Here is a 26,719-nt window from a genome sequence, read left to right as displayed (position 1 = left end):
GCCAACAATATTTCATTTATGGTTTGGATTCCCAACATGCTAATTTCAGCACCCCTTTATGTCATCAGGGTCATTTGTTTGGTATTTAGTTATGCTTCTGGTATTTGCTGTCATCATAGAGACCTGACATCTTCCCTAGCTTCAAAAGAACAATTTAGCTAACGCTAACATTTAAATATATTCAGAAATTTTGCTTTTCATTAATAAGACAGGAAGCCTCATCTCTGTGGACTGCTAACATGATGATTTGGTGGAAAGTAAAGTCCAGCCAGCTGTTAAGTTGAATTTAAAAATTTACCAATAACAATGGAATATTTTTGCCCTGTCCTGTACAGTCATATTAAGATTTGCAATATGAATATCCATATCTGGAATAGGACTATCATACCATAAATGGCTCAAAACATAGCCTGTATGTTTTCAGTAAATATTATGGCAGTTTATTATATATCAATTATAAACTAATATATAATACAAATCTTCACAAATCTGAAAATGCCAAATTTAGTGAATATTCAGCTTTTTTATTTTTAAGTGGAGTCTCTGTCACCCAGGCTGGAGTGCAATGGCGTGATCTCAGCTCACTACAATCTCTACCTCCCGGGTTCAAGTGATTTTCCTGTTTCAGCCTCCCAAGTAGCTGGGAATACAGGCGCCTGCCACCACGGCCATGCTAATTTTTTTTTTCTTACAGATGGGATTTCATTGTGTTGACCAGGCTGGTCTTGAACTCCTGACCTCAGGTGATCTGCCCACCTCAGCCTCCCAAAATGCTGGGATTACAGGCGTGAGGCACTGCACCTGGCCGATATTCAGCTTTTAATAAAATTTTTCTTTTCAAGATGATTTTACTTTCTATCAGATTCCTATTGCATTGAGGACTCAGTTTTGCTTTATTTTTGTTGTTTTTTCAAATGTTTTACCAAGTGCAACTTGTCTCTAATTAAGATTTAGAACAGTGTACATTTTGAACAGATATATCATTTTTTAAATGTATATACATAATAATGGTTAGAATGTTCATAGTTATACTGTTCATCAGTAACTGTGAATAAAGGGTTCACATCCAAGATGTTTTCACTGGTCCATGGCAAAGTAAGAAAATGAGAACAACTTTCCACATTTTTCATAAAAATAAAAAGGATGCAATTTAAATAATTGTCCTCCATTTTGATCTTATGGTTTTTAAAAACTATTGATGGTTTTTAAATGCCCTTTGTTTCATGAAATAATAATGATGTTTCATTAAATGATAGAAGTATATTGGAGGTTATTATTACTTGGAAAAACTAAAAGCTAGAACTCCTATATCAGTTTCACAAATCTGTCACACATTTATTTTTAACTTCACATTTTTTTTTTTCTGAAAATTATGAGTCTGGAAACCACTGCTGTGAGTAGAATTTTGTTATTCCTAGATCAGAGATGACACATAGTGTTGAAGTGATTTTTCTGTGGTCAATTATGTACTAAGTGGTGGAGCCAGGAGGAATATCTAGCTACCCGTGTGCTGGCACCTCATGGCCCCCCTCTCTTTCATCACCATTATTATTAGAATACATGGCCAGATTGCAATATTAGGTAGGAAAATTGAGAGTCCATGTTTGTTCCTCATAGCGATGTGATTTGTTCATTATGTCAGGTATTCCTTCCAATTTAAACAGGATTGTGTTCTAATCTAAAAGGTCATTCATAAGCCACTCATTTGAAACATCTTCCCAGATAATTAGTTTTATGAAATTCTCAAGACTGACACCCCAAAGCATCCTTAATCTATAATAAACACAGGAGTACAGGGAAGCTCACCTCCACTTTGTTTACATTTCTATGGGCAAATGTGCTGACTTTCCAGTGAGATGTGTGGAACTTAAGTGCCCTTACTGTAGCCTTGGGAATAGAAACAGGATCACCAACAACCTCCACCCCTGCTATCTTCACCCACACGTGAGCAAGGCCTGTTTAGAGAGGGAGAAAGAAAAAAACCTTATATTACTTGGAAAATGAGAAGCAAAGATTTTAGACAAGAACCAATGACTGGGAACCAAAATGCAATGAGTGCTTGGCAACCCAGGAGTAGTGGCTGCTGTTGTGAGACATGGGAGCTAAAACGGGAGGAGATGAGAAACTGAGCTTTGAGGGTTTTAAGAAGGGAGCTGCAGCAAAGATCACAGGTCTGTGGGGTTGCCACCCCTCCTATTTTCTTTTTCTAATATCCCTTTTGATTTTCACAATTGGTCCTGTTCTCATATGTCTGGAGTGAAAGTAAGGGAAGATCTGTGGTTTTTTGGTAGGATGGAGTTTCATGTGCCATTGTCTCCTTCCTTGCCATTATTGTGAAGATTCCTCCACTAGAGTTACTGATGATGGCAACAGACAAATGCCAGATGGGAGGTTTGGGTTATCGTTCATATTATTAAATAGCGGTAGAAAATTGGCAAGTTAAAGACTCGCTGCATAAAGCTTCTGTAAGGGCCAAGGGAGAACTTCCCTTTTGCCCTCTGAAGGTTTGCTGAAAAATCAACTGAAAAAAGTTAGCTTAGTAGGTGAAAGGCATACGAAGTGTGTTTTCAAATGCATAGCATGGAGTAATCACAGGAGGATGATTACCCAATAACCCCATGGGGGCATAGATGTAGACATACCCTTCTTCACAGGGGAGGGGAGATGGGGAAAATATGGCAATTTGGCAAATAGTAAATGATTTTTAGGGGAATTCAAGAACATACAACGGCCTGGGACAAAGTCTGTTGGGCCCACAGAGCAGACAGTGGTTTGTAACAAAAGTTTGTTCAGGTGTGTTGACAAACTTCAGTCCCTCTTCATGTGAAATGAGTTAAATTAATGAAAATTTAGCAAAAGGGCCAGAGGAAACTTTTCTTTTCGGTGAGATCAGACTGTAAGTAGATAAGGGAGTACCAGAGTAAAACTTATTTCGGCATTTGCTGGTCTCCAAGGGCCTTTCATTTAAAATAATCAGCATACCAGGAAGCTATATTTTCGGGTATGGGTTTCTGAGCCTCAATATCTCATAAAATGAATTTAACAGTGTTTTATATTAAAACCAGATACATATTGGACTCCTCAAGTCTTGATAATAATGAATATGTCAGAAGGGCAAGTGTTCAAGTATCTTTCAACCACAAGTCAGGATTTTATGTTTCTGTTCACAAAGTTGATGGCATACTAGAGCTGTCTCAAGAGTTAGTTGTTGCTTTTTTGAATGATTGACAGGTCAATTAGATTTTAATATTGTATCTTTACACTTAATTTCTGTAGTTACCTTGAAAGTTGTGCATTTTGGTTGAAGGCCAGAGTGCTAACCAGCTCATTCCCCTGCAGCCTAAGCATTTAAACATTTTCTGCTACCTTGTATGGTTGCTATGAGACAGCTGCCATTGAAGAAATTCTGTTGAAAATCTGAATTACTCTCTTTTTGTATTATTTTAATGTTTGATATTCACATGGTGATTGTTTTAACAGTTTTTTTTTTTTTTTTTTACTTTAAAGAAAAAGCTATAAATGAGTTATATGATCTTTTCTTCCTCCTTTCACATGATGCTGCTAACTCAATAGAGAGACACCCGATTACAAATGCTATTGATGGAAAGAACACTTGGTGGCAGAGTCCCAGTATTAAGAATGGAATCGAATACCATTACGTGACAATTACACTGGATTTACAGCAGGTATAGTTCCTCTTTTCTTGTCATTTCCACTTTTGAAACTGCATTTTACATTTGCTGTTTGTTCAGTTAGTAGTTTGTGAGTGAAAGTATACTCTTTCCTATCACTCTCCATTGTTTTCTTGATAAGATGAACAAAGGGTCCTATTCATATGGCATATTGTTATTTAAAGGTATTTGGCATTTAATTCTAAAGCACAACTCAAATGGAAGCATGTGAAGAGCTTAGAAATGAATTAGGAGCTGACTCTGTTTTAGCTAGCTGGACTTAATGAGGAAAATATGGATCAATAAAATTTTACATAACAAAAATATAATAGTATCATTTTTAACTTTTAAAATAATACAATGCTCCCACTATGCTGATGGTGTGTGCACTTGAAGGTTCTTGGATAACAAGGCTCTTGAGCAAATTGCCTCTCATTACTGAGAGTTGAGAAAGCTGTGACAGTTGATTTCAAATTAAACTTGGGTGACTAAATGAGGTAACAAGCCTTGTAGTTATACAAAATTGATGCCGGAAGTTGTTCACGTTTGTCTTGCATAGGCCTGGGTGCCTTCTATGCTTAATTTCTTTCTTCCTTCTCTTCACAATATTCAGGTCAGGCTGAAGTTATTAATCAGGAATCACCAGCACCTCAAATTATTTAGGCTTGCAATTAGGGTGGAGAGTGGACAAATGCCACATTCCATCCTATTTGTATGCCTAAATAATGTGCAGGGGTGATGGTCAGGATAGTTAATGACAGACACCATACACTGTAAAGGTCATGGGTTTTATAAGTTGTCAGTGTGTAGGGAAGCCACAGCCAGTGGGCTAGATCAGCACAAGACATTTTCCTAATGAAGGCCATTTGCCACCAGCATGAGTACAGTCTCTCTTCTCCAGTGTCTAGGTTCATTTTGGTGAGGGCTGCATTTATTCAAGAGCCACAAAAAGCTGGCTGGAGCAAACAAGCTGGCGGGTTACATGGTAGACCTGCCTTCCAACCATATGGGACTCTTCGGGATATGAGGAACTGGTGGCAGCAGGGGCTCAGTGTTGCAGCTTAAATCACCAACTGGCATGGACTTATTTCTACCCTCACTAGTATACAGCAGCTGAATGTCAGTCCTGAGTTAATAATATTTCTCAGGAAGTCTCAGAACACTATCAGAGAATGGCAAGGCAAGCGACCACACTGATCAATCATGCTTTAGGAAAATTAATCCTGTGCATGAATCCCCTGGGGATCTTAGCCTTAAAATGGACTGCATACCGCTCCTGATAAAGACAACTTGGTCCTTTATTGGTCACAGGAGTTCTCCCCCTTCATGTGATCATTGAAAGTCTAGTCTCCCAATCAAGAGTGAGTCTGCTGTGCATTGACTCAGGTCATCTCCTGGGACAGGCAATCAATAAATAGTGATGCTTTATTGTTCTGGTTTACTTTCCATTTATTCTTTTAGATTGCACATAGAACAATGGAGTCAATTTTTAATATAATTTGCACAAATCACTTATACTACTCTTTGAGCTCAACAGCAATATTATTTACCTGTTATCAAACATGGCAGCATTTTTCGCCTCCTAATTTACAATTGGATGGTGCAACCACAAGTTTTTGCTAAATCATTTCTATCTAACTTGCCTATTTTTATCAATTCAGCAAGTCAAAGAGTTTACCTGAAAGCCTATTTTTCAGTGATGTCATTGATATTTTCCTAAATTTGCTTTGCATATTCACTCATCCATTCCCACGCAGTGGCTCAAAAATTAGGTGGATTTGTCTTTCTGTTTTCTCTTCTTCCCATTTAAACCCCATTTAGTTTAATGGAGGTAAGATGAGTGAATATGGCAAGACATATTTTATGCTTCATTCATCATAACAAAGTGCCAGAAATCTGTATATAACCCAGGTCTACTGGACTCCAAAGTCTGAAATTCACCAAGTGGAATTGGTACAGAGGATACGTGTTCAAATTCTCCCATATTCCAGGATGGTGTCCATCCATATCCTTATTTATTCCAGCTTTCTATTTCCTGAAAATCAACCTACTGTGTGTGTAAAAGAAGGGGAATTCAAGTAATCTATAAAATGTAATAAACCCTTATTTCTACTTGACTCAAGATTTTAATTTAGTCAGTTATTTAATGATGTGAAAAGTTAAACAGTTTTTGTAATCAAGTTTCGTGATGGAGCTTCTCAGACAAGAAAGAGCTTCAGACTTCTCATTTGGCCTCAGGCTTTGGAATAACAAGCTGTGAGACATGTTTATAATACTTATTCAGCTACGGATGGTATATTGTACTGCACTGGCAACAGAGAAAATGTGGACATTCTTATTATGTAACTCCACACAATAATCCTGAATAAGCCAGCTAATATTAATATTCCTATTGCATAGTTGAAGAACACTGTGCTTTAGAAAAGTTCAGTGACTTGGCCTTCTTTCTAAAGCTTATTATGGGCAGGGCTGGGACAACACGAATAGTCTGGATCCAGACCCAAAGTACACTAGTCTTTTCTAAGGGGAATCTGAAGACATAATCCTAGGGAGCTCAGGATAATTTTTTATATATTTTTTCAAGTGCTCCAAATATAGTTCAGGTTCAAGAAATATTGCACTATCTTCTCCTGGCTTCTATGGGATGATATAGCCAACAACCTGTTTTGTTATAAAGCAGGGGACTAGAACTCTCATTTTCTAGTATACTCTAGTGTGCCTCTAAAATGGCAAAGCTTCTGTCTTTTCTACCTACAGCATGAAGGAGTAATAGGTTATTCAAAATAAGATGAACTATTATCCAACTGGGAGTAAAGGGCAGTAAAGTTATAACGAATAGGTAAATATCACTAAATGTTTGTCATTGATTCAGCAAGAGGCTTCACCATTTATTAGCTTTTCTTCTTATTTTGAGGTGTATAAATTTCAACAAGTGCCAGTATTGTTGTTGATGAATGCTTGGCTCCTCTATGACACATTTTTATAAATTAGTATCTGAAACATAACAGAAACTATTGCATTTATTTGATTAAATCACCATAGATTACAGTGGGCTTTTTTTTTCTTTTTTTTTTTTACATTTTAACCTTCAAGATAAGCACTAGAAAAAATAGCAATGTGGGCCGGGCGCGGTGGCTCAAGCCTGTAATCCCAGCACTTTGGGAGGCCGAGATGGGCGGATCACGAGGTCAGGAGTTCGAGACCATATTGGCTAACACGGTGAAACCCCGTCTCTACTAAAAAATACAAAAAACGAGCCGGGCGAGGTGGCGGGCGCCTGTAGTCCCAGCTACTCGGGAGGCTGAGGCAGGAGAATGGCGTAAACCCGGGAGGCGGAGCTTGCAGTGAGCTGAGATCCGGCCACTGCACTCCAGCCCAGGCGACAGAGCGAGATTCCGTCTTAAAAAAAAAAAGAAAAAAGAAAAAATAGCAATGTGTTTGGAAGAAAGTAGTTACTTATTTTATAAGTAGATTGTTCTTAGATACGTATTACTAAGGGATTATTAACTTTTCTCAATTCTATTTACTCATAGCATATTTTGAGCAAGTGATTTAATCATGCTGTGCCTCAACTTCTAGATTAGCAGAATAAATATTACAATATCTTGGCAAGAAAATTAAAATCATGATAATAGCAATATAGCAACTAAATTCCATCTCACAATTACAGCTATTAAAATGACCTAGAGTCAGCATGAACTTAAAGAAAAGCTTAACTGTTCCAGTGATGTGTATATAAAAATGCAATATAATCACGAACAAAAAATACAACAATTTAAAAGAGACAGTAATAGGGACTCAAATATTAATAAGATGTCCAAAACATTCTATTTTAGTATTTTTCCTACCAGATTTCACCAGAATGTGTCATTATGTCTGATTTTATTTATTTCTTTTAAAATCTGGCCATTATCTCCATCGTGCCCTTTGATTTGTTTCAGAAGAAAGCTGATTGGCAGGTGGGGTAAAACAGACGGGCAGCTTTTCAGTAGGCTTTTCCAATATATATTGTGGTCATACTCACTCCTGGCTAATCCAGGAATGCCATTAATTAGTTAAGCTCATGTCTTAACTAGGAGTCTTCTTCTCTTCAATAAACAATTCACTTCTCTTCCTGGTGTATCCCTCAAAACTAAGAATGCATTTATCAAACAAGATTATCTTACAAATATAGAGATCACATGCCACATATTCTTAACCTAAATATTTTATTCACTGACCTTGCAGAGAAAAATTTGGTGGGATGGGTTAACAGTTTTAACTAGAAGTTATGTTTTAGGAGGAGGATAAACTAGTATTTCTATGAAAATATTACTATACTTTTAGAATCCATGTGAATAGTATAAAATGATTTTTTTCTAAAGCCTAGAATCATTGATGTAAAGGTTAAACATTTCTGCAATAATAAAACATAAAATTCATGGTGATACTTTATATATTCAAGTTTTAACAATCATTTAAACATATTAAAGGTGATCCAATTTTCAGTCTTGAAGGAAGGTCATTATTCTTTCATATCAAATTCTTTCTTCATGCTCTTTTTACTGATTCCTGATTACTGATTAAAGGATGTGTTGTACAAGGAGGGAATTTTGGAAAATTCACAATTACATGGAAATTAAGCAACATACTCCCAAACAATCAATGGATTAAGAAAAAATTAAAAGAGAAATTTAAAAATAACTTGAGACAAACGAGAATGGACACACTAACACTGATGAGAAGAAGCAAAAGCAGTTCTAAGAAGAAAGTCTATAGTAATAAATACCTACATCAAAAAGAAGAAAGATCTAAAATTAACAACCTAAGGTTACACTTCAAGAAACCAAAAAAAAAAAAAAAAAAAAAATGAAGAAAAGAAAAAGGAACAAACTAGGCCTAGAAGTAGCAGAAAGAAGGAAATAATAAAGGTCTGGTTAGAAATAAATGAAATAGAGACTAGGGAAACAATGGAAGAGATTAGCAAAACTGTCACTTGGGTTTTGGAAGAGATAAGCAAAATTGACAAAACTTTAGCTAAACTTACTAAGAAAAAAAGAGAGAAACTCAAATAAGATCAGAATTGAAAGAGGAGACATTACTACTGATACTTCAGAAATACGAAGGATCATAAGTGACTACTCTCAACCATTATATGCCAACAAACTGGATAACCTAGAAAAAAATGGACAAATTCCTAGACACATAACCTACCAACACTGAATCATGAAGAAATAGATAATATGAGCAGACCAAGAGTAACGAGATTGAATCGGTAATAAGAAATACCCCATCAAAGAAAAGTCCAGAACCTGATGGTTTTACTGCTGAATTCTACCAAACATTTAAGGAACTAATACCAATCTTTCTCAAAATCCTCCAAATAACTGAAGATGAGGGAATACTTCCAAACTTATTTTATGAGGCCAGCCATTAGATACCAAAGCCAAAGACACTACAAGAAAAGGACATTACAGATCAATATTTTTGATGTACATAGATGCAAAACTTCTCAACAAAATACTAACAAACCAAATTGAACAGCACATTAAAAGGATCATTCACTGTGATCAAGTGGGATTAATCCCAGGGATGCCATGGTTTAACCTTTGCAAATCTGTAAATGTGATATCTTACATTAGTAGAATGAAGGACAAAAATCATATGATCATCTCAATAGATGCAGAAAAAGCATTTGACAAAATTCAACATTCTTTAATGATAAAAGCTGTCAACAAATTAGAAGGAATGTACATCAACATAATAAAGACTGTATATGACAAATCCACAGCTAACATCATACTCAATTGTGGAAAGCTGAACGATTTTTCTCTAAGATCAGGAATAAGACAGGGATATCCACTTGCACCACTTCTATTTGGCATAATACTGGAAGACCTAGTCAGAGAAATCAGGCAAGAAAAGAAATAAAATTGGCATCAAAACTGAAAAAGAAAAAAGGTAAAGTGTCTCTTTTTGCAGATGACATAATCTTATATATAGAAAACCCTGACTCCACTAAAATAACTGTTAGAACTAATAAATTCTGTAAATTAGCAGGATACAAAATCAACATACAAAAATTAGCAACATTTCTATATACTCACAAGGAACTATCTTTAAAAAAAATCAATAAAATAATCCCATTCACGGTAGCTAAAAGAAAAATAAAAAACTTGGTAATAAATTTAACCAAAAGGATTTCCATGATTTGGCTCTGTGTCCCCACCCATATATCATCTTGAATTGTACTCCAATAATTCCCACATGTTGTGGGAGGAACCTGGTGGGAGATGGTTGAATCATGGGAGTGTTTTCCCCCATGCTGTTCTTGTGGTAGTGAATAAGTCTCAAGAGATCTGGTAGTTTTATCAGGGGTTTCCACTTTTGTGTCTTCCTCCTTCTCTCTTTGCCTGCTGCTATCCATGTAAGACAGGACTCTCCGTGCCTTCCACCATGATTGTGAGGCTTCCCCAGCCACGTGGAACTATAAGTCAAATTAAATCTCTTTCTTTTGTAAATTGCCCAGTCTCAGATATGTCTTTATCAGCAGTGTAAAAACAGACTAATACAGGGATGAAAGACCAGTACACTGAAAACTGTAAAACAATGATGAAAGAAATTGAAGACACAAAGAAATGGGAAAACATCTTGTGTTCATAGATTGGAATAACTAATATTATTAAAATGTCCATACTACCCAAAGTGATCCATAGATTCAGTGCAATTCTTGTCAAAATTCCAATGACATTTTTCACAAAAATAAAAATAAATCCTAAATATTTTATGGAGCCCCAAAAGGTGCTGAATAGCCAAAGCAATCTTGAGCAAAAAGAACAAAGCTGGAAGCTTCACATTATCTGACTTTAAAATATATACAAAGCTGTAGTAATCAAAACAGTATGCTGCTAACATAAAAACAGATACATAGACCAGCAGAACAGAATAAGAGCTCCAAAATAAGTCTAAGCATTTAGGGTCAATTGATTTTTGACAAAGGTGCCAAGAACACACAATGGGATTGAACTATCCAATGAAAGGTGTTGGGAGCAGTAGATGTCCACATGCAGAAGAATGAATGTAGACCCTTATCTCACACCATATAAAAAACCCATTCAAATTCTAAATGAATTGAAGACTGAACCTGTAAAACTACTGAAAGAAAACACAGGGGAAAAGTTCCATGACATTGGTCTGGGCAATGATTTTTTTAAAGATACAAACCAAGAAGCACAGGAAACACAATAAAAAATAGACAAATGAGATTACATTAAACTGAAACACTTCTGGATAACCAGGGAAACAATCAACATGGCTGCTCTTCAAATCACTGTATTTATTTTGTTGGTACTATTTGGGTCACTGCTAAATTGGTGAATACAAAAGTAACGCAGAAGAGATTATAATATACATGCTCAAAATGTAGATTATACCTTACCTGGATATACTTTGTTTAAGTACAACAGAATATAATTAAAATCACAGTTCTTGGCCCGGCGTGGTGGCTCACGCCTGTAATCCCAGCACTTTGGAGGCCGAGGCGGGCGAATCATGAGGTCAGGAGATCGAGACCATCCTGGTTAACACTGTGAGACCCCGTCTCTGCTAAAAATACAAAAAAATTAGCGGGGCGTGGTGGCGGGCGTCTGTAGTTCCAGCTACTCAGGAGGCTGAGGCAGGAGAATAGCGGGAACCCAGGAAGCGGAGCTTGCAGTGAGCCCAGATCATCAGGCCACTGTGCTCCAGCCTGGGCGACAGTGTGAGACCCTGTCTCAAAAAAAAAAAAAAAAAAAAAAAAAAAATCACAGTTTTTACCTGCTTTACTTGTATACATGTATTTAAGACCATTGTTCAGTATCATAAGTAGAATCTGTGGTTAATTAGAAAATATATTTTCTCTCTAAATGAATTTGTGCTGATTTTTAAAATCATTAATAAATGTGACAGCCAGCTTTGGTGTCTATATTGAAGAAACTGTTCGTCCTAATTGGTTTCCACTTGTCTACCCTTTGGTCTGCTTTCAACATAGCAGTCACAGCAATCTCATTAGTACAGATCACACAACGCTTTCCACTAAAAGTGGAAATCTTATTAGTACAGATCACACAACGCTTTCCATTAAAAGTCTCTACTGGTTTTCCATCACATTCAGTAAAAAAAGCACAATGCCCCACAAGGCCTTAAGGACCTTTTCCTCACCTCTCTTCATCTCTAGCCTCGTCTGATCTCTCCTCCTCAGTTGCCCAGCTGGTCGTCCCGCTGTGTCTTGAACACTCACACCTGCCTCAGGGTCTTTGCACTTGATATATCTTATGTCTAGAATTATTTTCGGCAATTTCAATGTAGCCTATTTCCTCACCTCCTTTTGGTTTTTATTCAAGTGTTACCTTCTCAACAAGGACCCCCTTGACAACTATATTTAAAATTGCAGTCCCCAGCCTGTCCACTTCCTAAACCGCTTTTCTTGCTTTATTTTTCTCCATAAAATATATCACCATTTAACTTACTATGTACATTTTACTATTTATGTTGAATATCTTTCTAAATGCAATTTTTATGTGCATGGAGATATTTGTTGTTGTAATCCTTGTTTTCTAAGCACTTAGAATAGTGCCCAACATATAGGAAGCATTCAATGCATTTGTATTAAGTTAATAAATGATTGAATGAATAACCAGTACAAGCCACCGATCCATAATTTAAGAATCTTATTGAATCTGAGAATTAAAGGATTAAGTGATTTCATTGTGCTTCTTATGATAAACCACACTGCATTTTTTTCTAATTTATGAAATTTCCTTTAAGGTTGAATGGCATTGTTTTAGTCTGTTTGGGCTATTAAAACAAAGTCAGCAGCAATTTATTTCTCATAGTTCTGGAGGCTTGACATCCAAGATTAAAGCATTGGCAGATTCAATGTCTGGTGAGGCTCTGCTTCCTGGTTCATAGATGGCCTTCTTCTTGCTATAGCCTCACACGGCAGAAGGAGCAAATAAACTTTCTGAGGTTTCATTTATAAGGGTACTAATTCCATTCTTGGGGGCTCTGTCCTTGTGACCTAATTACCTCCCAAATCCCTGTCACCCAATACCATCACATTAGGGATTAGGATTTCAACATATGAATTTTAGGGGAACAGAAACGGTCGATAGAAAGCATGAAGTAAATTTTCCTCCAGTTCCTATGCATGTTCTTACTCTGCTTTTAAGCATATTCTAAATTTCAGTCATATCTGTCACAATGTGACTTTACCACACTTACAGCTTTATTTGGGAAAAGAGATGTTATTCTAACTCTTCTTTTGTAACAGAGAAGTCTGGGACTGTCATTTTTGTTTTTTGCTTGACATTTTATTTTTTCCTCGTAGAAAAAAAGTTAGTACAAAAGAAAGGGAAAAAAGTTCATACAATGATGCTGTTTAAACAAGAGTGTAAATGTAGGATATGTATTTTGATCTAAAATGTTGATAAACCAAATTCTAGCAATGTCATGAAAATGTAAACATTTTGGAGACCCAGATCCTATTTCCAACAGAGTCAAGATGACTGCCCTAGAAAATGCTTCTTGAAGTCATGGAATAAATTAGACAATTGTTTATTTAACAACAGGAACAATAATACATAGAGAGGAGACCTGTTAAAAAATTTGTGAGGAAAGAGCTGTTAAAATGTTGAAACCACATGAATTCTGTTATGGAAAGTCTGAACAAGACTCTCTAAAATAGACTGAATGTGGGCAGTTTTCACAGCTGTCTGATGACTTCCACATACAAAACATCCACATTTCATCCTTTTGGTGGAATACTGTGTATTTTCCAGTTTTATTCTTAGAGTTTAAATTTTTACTTACGTATTATGCTTATGTATATCATATTTGTTATCTATATTATATATAACTAATATACGATATTATTTATAAATAAGGAATTAAAAACTTACAATAAAATCAATTATATTATTTATTTATAAATAAGGAATTAAACAAATAAGGAAGAGACTGTATTTATTATAGATTTTGAATCTGTGACTAAAAACCCCATGCACGGAGAAAATTCTTGAGTCAAATGGCTTCACTGGTGAATAGAAGTTAGAACACTGGTTATTGTTACAAGGAGAGGGAGGATAATGACTGGGAGAGGGTATGAGGAAAATTTCATTTCTTATTTTGTATTATATATAAAATTGTACAATAATAATGTGTTAGTACATAGAACTAATATAATTGTAAATAAGTATATTATGTAATAAAATATACAAATACATAATATATTATATAATATATAATATGTAATTATATACAATATAACAAAATATGATAAATATTATATAATATATAATTATATACAATTATATTAATTATATGTACTAATGTATTAGCTGTACGTATCTATATGTACCTATATATAAGATTTTTTTCTAGAAATTGACTACATATTTGAATTGTGAGACAGCGTGTATGTTTTGATTCATAGATAAGATATGTTTCCAATATTACCCGAATCTCTAAAATACAAATATGGCAAAAAAGGCTGGGGTGAAACTAAGGAGAAAGGAGGAGGTATAATTGTGCCCAGATTCCATTTCTTTACCTATGACTTATGCGTCAGTATGTATACCTTAGGTAACTTGTCCCACTTTTATGCTCTTCAATTTGGTCATGTGTAAAATGGAACCAATAGGCCCACTTCCTTATTATGAAGGATATTATAAGGATAAAGTGATGTGATATAGGCCAAGAGCATAGCACATTGCTGCACTTTAGTTGATACTCAGAAAATATAACTTTTGGTCTTCCACATTGGAAATAATGGTGAATGGAGAATAAATGGGCTAGAGTTGTAATGGGAAAGATGGAAAATAACAAAACGAAAGCTCAAAAATGCTTTAATTACTGGATATTTAGATGATACCTACTAGGTTCACTTTGTATATCACCTAAGAACAGTATTTTACTCAATATATTTTTAGTACTTTATGGACATTAATATTTCTATGGAGAAAGCTTAAAGTGTCACTTGTGCATTGAAACTCTTTTGTAACGCCTTCTTTACTCTTCTGTTGTGTTATTATATCCTCCAGATTACTTAAATTTCTAATCAAGAAGTAACTTTACTTATTACTAGTATGCTCTTTACTTAAAAGCTTTTCTGATTGATATTATTTTAGTTATATCAATCTTGTTTTTTTATTATTTACAGTTTTTAATTCTTTCCATTTTAATAACTTTCCATTTTAGATATGTTTCATTAATAGCATATAGTGAAGTTTTGATGTTTTGTCTAGTTTGGCAGTGTTGGTCTTTCAATGAAACATGCATTTTCAGCAGATCTGTGTGTATCTAAGTGAAATATGTACACAGAAAAGGTAACAAATAAAAGTCTGATAGAATTTTTACTAAATGAACTTCCCAAGTAACTACTACTGAGACAAAGATAACCAGCATCCCAGAAACTTCCCTCATGCCTTTTCCAATCACTATCTTGCCTCCTCCCCAATAGTAACCAGTATTCTAACTTCTATTCACCAGTGAAGCCATTTGATCTAGGAGTTTTCTCTGTGCATGGGTTTTAGTCACAGATACAATATCTATAATAAATGTGGGACTCACTAGAGTTTTCATTTCTTATATTTTCAGTTTAGTTGAGTTGGGTTTTTCAAGAAATTGATCCATTCCCCTAATTTTTCAAATATGTCAACATGAGTTGTTAGTGATATTATCATCTTTTAATTTACAATGATCTGTAGTGATGCCCTTTTTTTCATTCCAGATATTGTTTGTGTAACCTTTGTGTTTCCTTTACAGCTTTAATAGGTCTTCATAATTTCATTAGTCTTTTCAAATAGCCAGCTTTTGGCTTGATTGATTGTCTCTATCATGAAATTGTTTTATTGTATTGAATTCTGCTCTTTTGTCTTGTTTTTACTTCCGGTTATTTTTTATTTTAGTTTACTACATTTTCTTAGCTTCTTGAAATGGATGCCTATATTATTAATATTTCAGTTCTTCTTCTAATATATTTATTAAAGCCTACAATTTGCTTCTGCACAGGGCTTTAGTTGCCTCCTACACGTTTGATGTATTGTATTTTTCATTATCATTTATTTTAAAATATATTCTAATTTTCATAGTAATTTTTTCTGTGGCCTCTGAGTTATATAGAAGTGAAGTGCTGAATTTCTGGACTATGGAGTGTTTTTCTAATCTTTTTGTTTTTGTTGTTATTCCTTTCTTCACTAATTCCACTATGGTCAGTATATTTTCAATTCTTTGTGACTAAACTTTTTGAGACTTGTTTTCATCCAACATGTGGCAGTGACTTGAAAACAATGTGGAACAGTTGCCCTGGCTCACTACTGTAATCCCAGCACTTTGGGAGGCCAAGGCAGGTGGATGGCTTGAGCCCAGAAGTTCAAGACCAGTGTGGGCAACATGGTAAAACCTCATCTCTACCAAAAAACAAAAACAAACAAACTAAAACAACAACAACAAAACAACCCCAAAACAAATTAGCCAGGTGTGTGCCTGTAGTCCCAGCTATTCTGGAGCGTGAGGTGGGAGAATCACTTGAACCCAGGAGGTAGAGTTTGTGGTGAGCTGAGATTATGCCACTGCACTCCAGGCTGGGTGACAGAGCTGGACATCAGACCCTGATGTCAAAAAAAGCAAAGAAAAGAATGCAGATTCTATAGTTGTTGGTTGTACTGCTACAAATACATCAGTGAGTTATATTTATATATATTGAGACTTTTTAATTAGAGGCATACAAATTTGGGATTATTAAATTAATAATTTAAATTTTATATTAACCTTTTTGTATTAAATTTTGTATTAGCCATTTTTTTAATACTACTGCCAGCAGTACTATCTTTAGAGTGTACTTTTGTCTGTGGATTCACTAGCTTCCTTTTTTTGTGTGTTTGCATGATATAGGTTTTCTCATATATTGGGTGTACGTATATTTAAGGTGTATCTTCTGTGAGCAACATAAATTTGAATTGTTTATTTAACTAATCTAATAATCTTTTTCTTTAAATTGGATACTTAATTCATTTATATTTAGTATTACTATACTGATATATGGGTTCAAATTACCATATTCTCATCTGTTTTCTCTTTGTCTTATCTTTTGTTGATTTTTCTTCCTCATAACCTTCTTACATTTGGAATACTAAAGGTTTTTCCCTATTTAATTATTCCATTTCTTCTTTCATTAGCTTTTCTTCTGTGAAGTCTTTTATTACTCATACTAATTACCATAAATATGGTAACCTGCATCCTTCATTTATCAGAACTTTGTAATATTTTACCTGAGACCCACCTTCCCATCAGATTTAATTCTATAGTTCTCATATGTTTAATTCTATGTATATATTAAACTCCATAGGAAGTAATTGTTACCATCATAAACATGCAGTATTCATCTAGTTTTAAACATCTTTAACTTTTTTGTTTATTTTTTGTTAGTATACTTTGTTTATTTATTTATTTTTGTTAGTATACTTCCATCAGGAAAGTATCCCATTTCTTTTCTGCCTTTTTAAAATGAAGGCCTGCTAGTGACAAATCTCTCTTTTTTTTGTTTTTTGTTTTTTTACTTTTCTTTACTTTTGAGACTTATTTTCCACTGAGTATAAAATAGAATTTCTTGCTTGGTTGGACTGTTTTGTTTTGTTTTGTTTTGTTTCCAGCACTCTAAATATATCCTATCATTATTACCTGGTTTTCATTATTTCTATCATGAAGTAAGTGGAAAGTCTTATTGCTGGTCCTTGGAAACAAGATCATTTTTCCGTTTACTCCATTGAAGGCTCTTCTTTTTTGTTTTGTTTTGCCTTTGGTGTTCGGGGGTTTATCACAATGTACTTAGGAATGATTTTATTTATATAAATACTGCTTGGGATTCAAAAGCTTCTAGATTCTGTGGATCAATGTCTTTCACCAATTTGGGGAAATTCTTAGCCGATATTTTCTCGAATGTTGTTACTGTCCATTCTTTCTCTCCACTTTCCCTGAGACTTCAGTCACAGCTCTGCTAAACTGTTTGCTGTGCTCATTATGTAATCTGTGGCTTCTTTTCATTTGTCTTCTCTTCTTTTGAGGTTTCTCAGTCTGTACATTTTCTGGGTGACCTGTTGTTTGGTATAAATAATCTTTTTTTTCTGCTAGATTCAATTTTCTATTACATACATTTACTGGATTCTTAATTTCAGTAATTTTATTTTTTAGTTTTAGAATATCTATTTGATACTTTAAAAAAATTAGATTCCAAATACCTCTCCACTTAGTCATCTGGAACCTATTAGTAACAGTAATTTTAAATTATGTGTCTGATAACTCTAACATTGGAAACAACTGGGAGTATGTTTCTATTGTCTTTTCATGCGCTCATGTTTTACTGTTTTATGACAAGCTTGGTAGTTTTTGATTAAATAATGTATGTGTCTGAAAATGTATAAAATTCTGGAAGATGTTAATTTTCTCTTAAAATTATTTATTTTCATTCTGTCAAGAGTTAGTGTAGAGGCAAGTTGCTTTGATTCAGTCAGCAACTTAATTGTTTTGTAGCTTAGAGAGATTCGGATGGTTGTTTCTAGTTTACCCTTAGTTCTAGGGATAGACTTTCAGGACTCCAACAGAAACCCCGTTTTGTTTACCACACTCTTTCCTTCTTGGCTGACTCTGAACTCCAAAGTTTGTCTTCCCAACTCTGTAAGACTTCCCAAGGATCTTCTTAGTTTTTCACTTCTCATGAGTTCATTTTTGCATGATGTTTATCTTCTGGCTCCTTCACCACTTAGAAACTGGCAAATCTCATGAAGGCAAAAGCTGTGAAGAATGTAGATCTTATTACTCTATGAATTATGGTCCCTCACATCCTAGCTGACTTCATAGCCCTGAATTCTAATGTTTATCTTCTTATCCTGTGAGATTGCTGAACACGCTAAGATGTAGCTTTCACTATGACCTCCTATTCAACTGTCAGCAAATCAGTAAAAGTACCCTGAGAGGAAAATGGCCAGCTTACCTTAATTTGCTTCCCTTTTGTTAAGTCTGGCTGCCTTGGTTGCTTGCTGATGCCTTCAAACAGCTGTTTTTAGTATTTCATCTAGCTTTTATGGTTGTTGTCTTTGAGAGAAAATGGAAAGGGAAAAAATATTTATTTTATTTACAGTTTTAAAAACAAAAATCAGAGCATATTATCTGATAAAATTGTTATTGCTTTTTGTGAATTTAAGGAACGTTCTGTATTATGGCTTCAATATTAAAACAGTAATGATTGGAATATTTTGATGGATTATGAAGATAGAATGTGTAAAACTGGGATCATGTGGGAAATCTGGGATGCATGAAATTGGCATATAAAGTAGGCCTAAACAAAGTAGGTGCTATTCTTAGTAAGAAACATCATGCCTCTTATGGTATATCTGCTCTGAATAATACATAAAGAAAATAATTCAACAGTAATGCATTTGAAAAAATATTTATTGAGCAACTACTATTTTTTAATTCTTTTTTAATTTTTTAAATTTTTAAATTTTTTATTATTATTATACTTTAAGTTCTAGGGTACATGTGCATAACGTGCAGGTTTGTTACATATGTATACTTGTGCCATGTTGGTGTGCTGCACCCATCAACTCGTCAGCACCCATCAACTCGTCATTTACATCAGGTATAACTCCCAGTGCAATCCCTCCCCCGACCCCCTCCCCATGATAGGCCCTAGTGTGTGATGTTCCCCTTCCCGAGTCCAAGTGATCTCATTGTTCAGTTCCCACCTATGAGTGAGAGCGTGCGGTGTTTGGTTTTCTGTTCTTGCGATAGTTTGCTAAGAATGATGGTTTCCAGCTGCATCCATGTCCCTACAAAGGACACAAACTCATCCTTTTTTTATGGCTGCATAGTATTCCATGGTGTATATGTGCCACATTTTTTTAATCCAGTCTGTCACTGATGGACATTTGGGTTGATTCCAAGTCTTTGCTATTGTGAATAGTGCCGCAATAAACATACGTGTGCATGTGTCTTTATAGTAGCATGATTTATAATCCTTTGGGTATATCCCCAGTAATGGGATGGCTGGGTCATATGGTACTTCTAGTTCTAGATCCTTGAGGAATCGCCATACTGTTTTCCATGATGGTTGAACTAGTTTACAATCCCACCAACAGTGTAAAAGTGTTCCTATTTCTCCACATCCTCTCCAGCACCTGTTGTTTCCTGACTTTTTAATGATTGCCATTCTAACTGGTGTGAGATGGTATCTCATTGTGGTTTTGATTTGCATTTCTCTGATGGCGAGTGATGATGAGCATTTTTTCGTGTGTCTGTTGGCTGTATGAATGTCTTCTTTTGAGAAATGTCTGTTCATATCCTTTTCCCACTTTTTGATGGGGTTGTTTGTTTTTTTCTTGTAAATTTGTTTGAGTTCTTTGTAGGTTCTGCAACTACTGTTTTTTAAGCACTGTTCTAAGCCTGAAGGTCTGCCCATGAAGGAGACAGGAGTCCGTGCATTCCAGCGTTTTCAAGTAAACAATTTAGAATAGTGCAAGTTCATGAAAAAAAAAAAAAAAAGCAGGATAAGATTATAGACAGTGATGAAAGAGCTAATTTACATGTATGTTCTATGTATGCATTTTTGAGGAAGTGCTATTTGAGCTGAGAATTAAAAACCAGAAAATACCAGTCACAGAAAAATCTGGGTAATATTTATTACCAGCGGGAATAAATGTGGGGTGCTGAGGAATGGAAAGAAGACCACCGTGGCTGGAACCAAGTGATGAAGAGCAAAGGTGGCAGGAGATGCTGTCAGGGAAGTCTCCAGGTCTTCTTAGCTCCTGAAGGGAGTGATCAGTCATGATAAAGAGTTTATATTGAATTCTGGGTATAATGAGAAACATGCAGTGGTATTTAAGCAGGTGTAACATGATTTCCTTTATCTCATTAGAAGTACCATTCTGCTAAATGGAGAATGATTACAGTGAGATAAGTATGAAAACGAGGTGGCAGTCAGAAAACCATAGTACTTTTTTAGCAAAGAGATGGTGGTAACTTAGACTAGAGTGGTAGTAGCAGAGAGAAGTGGCAGGCTGAGATTTATTTGGAGTTCGTCATCATCCGACCTGATGGCGGAACAAATGTGGAGAGTGAGGCCAAAATGTTGACTCCTAGGAGTTTGGCCTGAAGAAATTTTCCTGAAATAGTATGGATTGAAGGAGGAGCAGAATGGAGATACTGGGTGGCAATTAAGGGTCCGTTTTAACATGTTGTGTTTGGAACATTCGAGTGGTGCCGGGCATGGTGGCTCACTACTGTAAGCCCAGCACTTTGGGAGGTTGAGGTGGGAGGATTGCTTAAGCGCAGGTATTTGAGACCAGCAACCAGCCCGGGCAACAAAGTGAGACCCCCATCTCTACAAAAATAAAAAATAAAAAAATTAGCCAGGCATAGTAGTCCCAGCTACTAAGTAGGTTGAGGCAGGAGAATCACTTGAGACCAGGAGGTCAAGGCTGCAGTGAGCCATGTTCACGTCACTGTACTCCAGCCTGGGAGACAGAGCAAGACCTTGTCTCAAAACAAAACAAAAAAATTATTCAAGTGGGAATATTAAAGGGACAACTGGATTTATGAGTCTGGAGTTGAGTGATATGCATTGGGAAAGAGACTGTACTTAACAGTAAAGCCCTGTTTAAGATCATTTAGAAAGCAAGTATAGAGATAAAAAGAGGGCCTATAATTGAATCCTGGTAACTTCAAATTTAAAGATGGTAAGATAAAATACATCAGGAAAGACTATGGCAATGCAGGTGCTATGAGGTACAAGTTAAACCACTCAGGTTTTGGAAATACCTAAACAGGGGGAAAAACACCTAAATGGTAATGAGTAATATATATATACACATATATATTTTTTTTAATTAGAGAATCTTTAATAAGAAGTGAATGGCTCCAAACACAGATTTAATTTGGAAGCTTCCCTAGTAATACCTACTGGTGTTCATTTTATTTATGTAAACACACAAATGTTGACTATGTAATTTTTCAGTTAAGGAAATAGCCAATAAAACTGTGTGGAAAAAAGATAGTGGTAGTAGATAATAGTATCTTTTACTTACTAAAGAGATTGTGTCTAAATATTAAAAGTAATACATTCCCTTCTCAAAACACTTCATTTTTGTTTGTTTTCACAACTATTTTAATGTGGATTTTGAGCCACATTTTCTGTAGGAAGGTCATGGTAGATTAATCTCAAATTAGCTGAAACAATCAACATAACGAAAAGAAAAATCAGCCTTGTAATATAGTACAACTAAGCAGATCAGTTGAAAACACTAATGAGCAGTTGCCTCTCAGCACTGGGTCATTATGATTATAGTAATATAATAAGTTAAGTTCAGGTTAGGAAGCAAAGATGAATAATCTTGAAAAGACACAGTAAATAGTCAATTTAGCTGTCTACCTTCATAGTATTTACTATTTCCATACTAAAAGTTTACAGCTGTGGGTTAGAATATATGATATTCACATAATAGTATTTAAATTGAATTTCATTTTTTTGCTTGTTCATTATCCTTACCACCACCCTCCTCAATGAATTCATCTCAAATGATAAGTTTTTCCACCCATCATTTTGAAGAATAATTTATTTACTTAATGAGTCTGGAAACATGGGAATGTTTATAAAATGAAATACAAAAATTAACAAATGGAGTGGGCAAGTAAAAAGACATTTTCCCACTGATTTTAGAATATAATCAAGAAAATTAAACTAGTGATAAAATAGATTTATTTAACTTATAAGCTAATTCATAAATTAATTGCAAAATTTATCATAGTATACATAACTGGAATTTTGCAGATTTTTTTGTAAATAGATAACATCCTGATACAATTAACAGATCTCCATCAGCTGCATTAGATTTCACTTTGCCTTGCTACCATTGTATATATGCATACAGATAAATATGTATATGTACCGCAATACAGATGAGAAGATACAAAGTTGTTTTATTTCGTTTGAATATGTAATATAGAGAACCCTATGTGCTGTATAGCACCTTATATATCTTTCTTTTAAGAGAACCTCATAGGACTTCCAAGTTCTTGACTGAAATAGCTCCTGCTTCTTATATTACCTTTTGATATGTCAGAAAGATTCTTTTTCTGGAAGCTGTGGTTTTCATCCACATCATTGCACAGGCTGACAATCAAGACACTATTTCTCACTTTCTTTAAAACTAAATCAGGAGTTGGGGGAGTGGAGGGATGACTAGGCAGAGCAAAAGGATTTTTAAGGCAGTGAAAATACTCTGTAGGATACTATAATGATGGGTACACGTCCAAACCCACAGAACGTGCAAGGCCAAGAGTGAAGCCTAATGTAAACTATAGGCTTTGGGTAATTTTGACATGTCAATGTCGTTTCATCAGTTATTACAAATGTACCACTCTCCTGGGGAATGATGACAATAGGGGAGGTTATGCGTTTATGGGAGCAGTTGAGTGTATGGGAAATCTCTGTATTTTTTTCTTTTTTGAGACAAGGTCTTGCTGGGTCACTCAGACTGGAGTGCAGTGGCATGATCTCGGCTCACTGCAGCCTCCACCTCCAGCGTTCAAGCGATTCTCCGGCCTCAGCTTTCTGAATACCTGGGACAACAGGTGTGCACCACCATACCCAGCTAATTTTTGTGTTTTTAGTAAAGACGAGGTTTCACTTGCCCAGGCTGGTCTCAAAATCTTGACCTTAAGTGATCTGCCCATCTCAGCCTCCCAAAGTGCTTGGATTACAGGTATGAGCCACTGCACCTGGCCAAAATCTCTATATCTTCCTTTAAATTTTGCTTTGAACCTAAAACTCTCCCTAAAAAATAAAATATTAAAAATAAAAGAAATTCTATGTACCCCACTGACTCTTTGTCAAAGATTATCTGTTTTTTTTTTTTTCTCAATTCATGCAATTATTAACACTTTGGACCACATTATCGCTTATGGTTAGCCTCTTATAATATGCTAAGGCTATTTTTTAAAAAGTAGTAAAATGACATAACAAACAATTTTTTTAAGTGTACATGGTTGTGCAACCATCATCACCATTCAGCTCTACAATGCTTTTCATCTTGTAAAACTTGAAATACTGCACTCGTTAAATAATAACTCCTCATTATCTCCCCCCAGCCCCTGGCCAACACTATTCTACCTTCGGTCTCTGTAAATTTGATCATTCTAGACCTGTCATATAAGTGGAACCACACAGTATTTATCCTTTTGTGACTGGCTTATTTCATTCAACATAATGTCTTTGAGATTCTTTCATGTTATAGCATATATCAGAATTTCCTTCATTTTTAAGGCTGAATAATATTCCAATGTGTATGTGTAAGTACACGCACACACATACATATATGGCATGTTTTTTATCCATTAATCCATCTGTGGACACAGGTTAATTCCACCTTCTGGCTATTGTGAATAATGCTATAAACATGGGCATATGGGCTTCAATCTTTAAAGTTTCAGTTACTCATGGCAAACTGAAGTCTGAAAATATTATGTACAAAAACATTTTGAGAGAGAGAGAGTCTACATTCACATAACTTTTATTATTTTATATCGTTCTATTTTTATTAGTTGTTTTTAAATCTCTTACTGTACCTATTTTATAAATTAAACTTTATCAAAGATGTGTATGTATGCAAAACTACATTGTATCTATGGACTTCATGCATTGAGTGAGGGTCTTAGGATGCATCCCCTGAGGATAAGGAGGGACTACTTTAATTCTACTGTTAATTTTTTGAGGAACCACCATATTGTTTTCCATAGTGGCTGCACCATTTTACATTCCCATCGGCCATACACAAGGATTCTAATTTCTCCACACCCTTGCTAACTTTTTTTTCTGTTTTTTTTTTTTCTTTCCTTTTAAGTAGCATCAAATGAGTGTGAGCAGTAGTGGTTCATATTTTTAGTCATCGTTTTCCAATATTTCTCAAGATAATTTTGAAATATTGTAAGAGACATAAAATAACTTCGATGTTGGAAAGAATAGCAGTGAAGAATGTGCATGTAAAATTTGAGAATCTTGAAACATGACAGATACAACATTGTATTAAAGGAAATTAAATCCTGGACAATTTTGCTTAGCTTGTAAGTACATATACAACACATAGAAATACATGTACCTGTAAATACATATAAAATACATCCTTTCTAATTTTGGCTATATCGTCAGATTCCTGAGAAAATTATTATCTTTATAGCCTCTGTGATATGTTGCCAATGCATGGCCCATGATAACTCAAAAAGAGTCTGTTAGTAAATGAACTCTTTCATTATTTGTATAAATTACAGTTTTTATACTATAAATGTAATGTATGAATACTTGTGTCTGGAATTACAATAGACACATTTTTATCTCCGGGGAGTTACTACTGGCACTTTTTGAAATCCCGTTTTGTCTGAGACACTGGACAAAATATTTTACATAAATTATCTTATAGAACTTTTCAACTCCGTAAGAAAGATACTATTATAGTTAGAATATTGTGTATCACAGAAATTAAACAACTTGCTCAAAATGACACAGAAAACAATAGGGCAGAAACTAAATCCAGTTCTTTCTGATGTCAAAGACTGCCCTGTATACTCTGGATGACCTGAACCTTAGAGTAACTAAAAGCGTCAGGCCTTCTCTGATGTATAATTGTGATAATCTCACTAAAAGCAAGATTAAATTACTACAGAAGAGTCTTAGGATTTAAAACTCTAAAAAGTGAAACTTAGAATTTACCAAAATTGTTACTAACTTCTCAAATACATGTATGGATATAACCTGAAATGCTGGGTTGACTATTGAAATGTCTGTATGTTTTCTTGATTTTTTTCAAAATGTTTTGAAGAAAGTTATTGTATTATTGAATGCTATTCATTGGTCAATTTAAGTAATCTTCTTTTAAGAAATCATGCAGAATTTGTGGGTCCTTGATCCTAATTCTGTTTGGGTAATTTCAATTGCAATAGGCTAAACACTGTGCTGGAAGATTTGAGAAAGAACACCATTGATCCATTTTGTCAAAATCATTTCTAGAAGTTTAAATCCTTTTTTCTTGATTTTTAGTGTGATTCACTGATTTTGCTATGGAAAGAACATTTAACTTATCTCAGTAATCACAAGGAATACCTGCCTGAGTGTTTAAGTATCAATAAAGGATTTAAAATTCTTATTACTTGTAAGCATTAAATGAATTCAATACTCCAAATTTTATAGAAGAAGCATTTCTGAAGATAGAAAACAAGGATAATTTTTAAACACAAGAAATCACATGCTTTTTGTATCATTATCAATGTGGTAAATCCTAAAACAACTTGGTATTAAAATCCATTTATTAGAAACTCGTTTAATTAATATGTCAAATATCTGGGTTTTTAAGTTATATATAACAATCAAAATATTCCTAAAAATATATTGAGAACTTTAACAAAACATTTTACACTTGAAATGAAATTAGTACTGGATGATTGGATTAAAAGCCAGTAGAAATTATTTATTTTCCTATAAATGTAGGACTATATGAGTTCTCGGTAATCCTTTTTCATATTTTTGTTACTTTTTCCAGTACCTAAGTGGATACTGGTGACTGATATATAATAGGTAACCAATGAATAGATACTAAATAAATGCGTTCCTTTACTCAATTTTCTCATCTCTGAGCTTTCCTGTCTGTGTTACTATAACATTACTTTATTAATTATTTTCTCTCACTCCACTACAATAATATTACAGAAGTTATTCCCTGATTAAGAATAGTACAAATTGACAATCCCAGCCCTCAAATGAAATTTTTTGGTGATCTGAATGTCCAATAAGGGTATAATATGCTAATTTTCCAGTAGGCGCCCATTTTCAAGTTTCCAAAAGTTTCAACAAAAACATTTATATATTTTTCTATTGATTGCATAATGTGGGGATTCTGTTTTGGGAATGCACATAAAGATTATAATATTCTGAACTGTATACTGAACTGTAATTTATTCAGTGTCCTTTTTAAATTTGTTTGTATTTTTGG

The 26,719-nt window shown here is 34.7% G+C and overlaps 1 protein-coding gene across 4 annotated transcripts in view; it reads left to right on the top strand.

Moving 5' to 3' along the window:
• LAMA2 (laminin subunit alpha 2) overlaps positions 1–26,719 on the top strand; it is a 622,674-nt gene that overhangs the window by 162,073 nt on the left and 433,882 nt on the right. For all 4 annotated transcript variants that reach the window (XM_033235504.1, XM_033235503.1, XM_033235507.1 and 1 more), the window contains exon 3: positions 3,574–3,686. In XM_033235504.1, coding sequence (XP_033091395.1) covers positions 3,574–3,686 — 113 coding nt within the window. The remainder of the gene's footprint in view (positions 1–3,573; positions 3,687–26,719) is intronic.

The sequence above is a fragment of the Trachypithecus francoisi genome, unplaced genomic scaffold, assembly GCF_009764315.1.
Source record: "Trachypithecus francoisi isolate TF-2019V2 unplaced genomic scaffold, Tfra_2.0 Lachesis_group15, whole genome shotgun sequence".
Classification (NCBI taxonomy): Eukaryota; Metazoa; Chordata; class Mammalia; order Primates; family Cercopithecidae; genus Trachypithecus; species Trachypithecus francoisi.
This window is presented reverse-complemented; position numbering and strand designations above follow the sequence as displayed.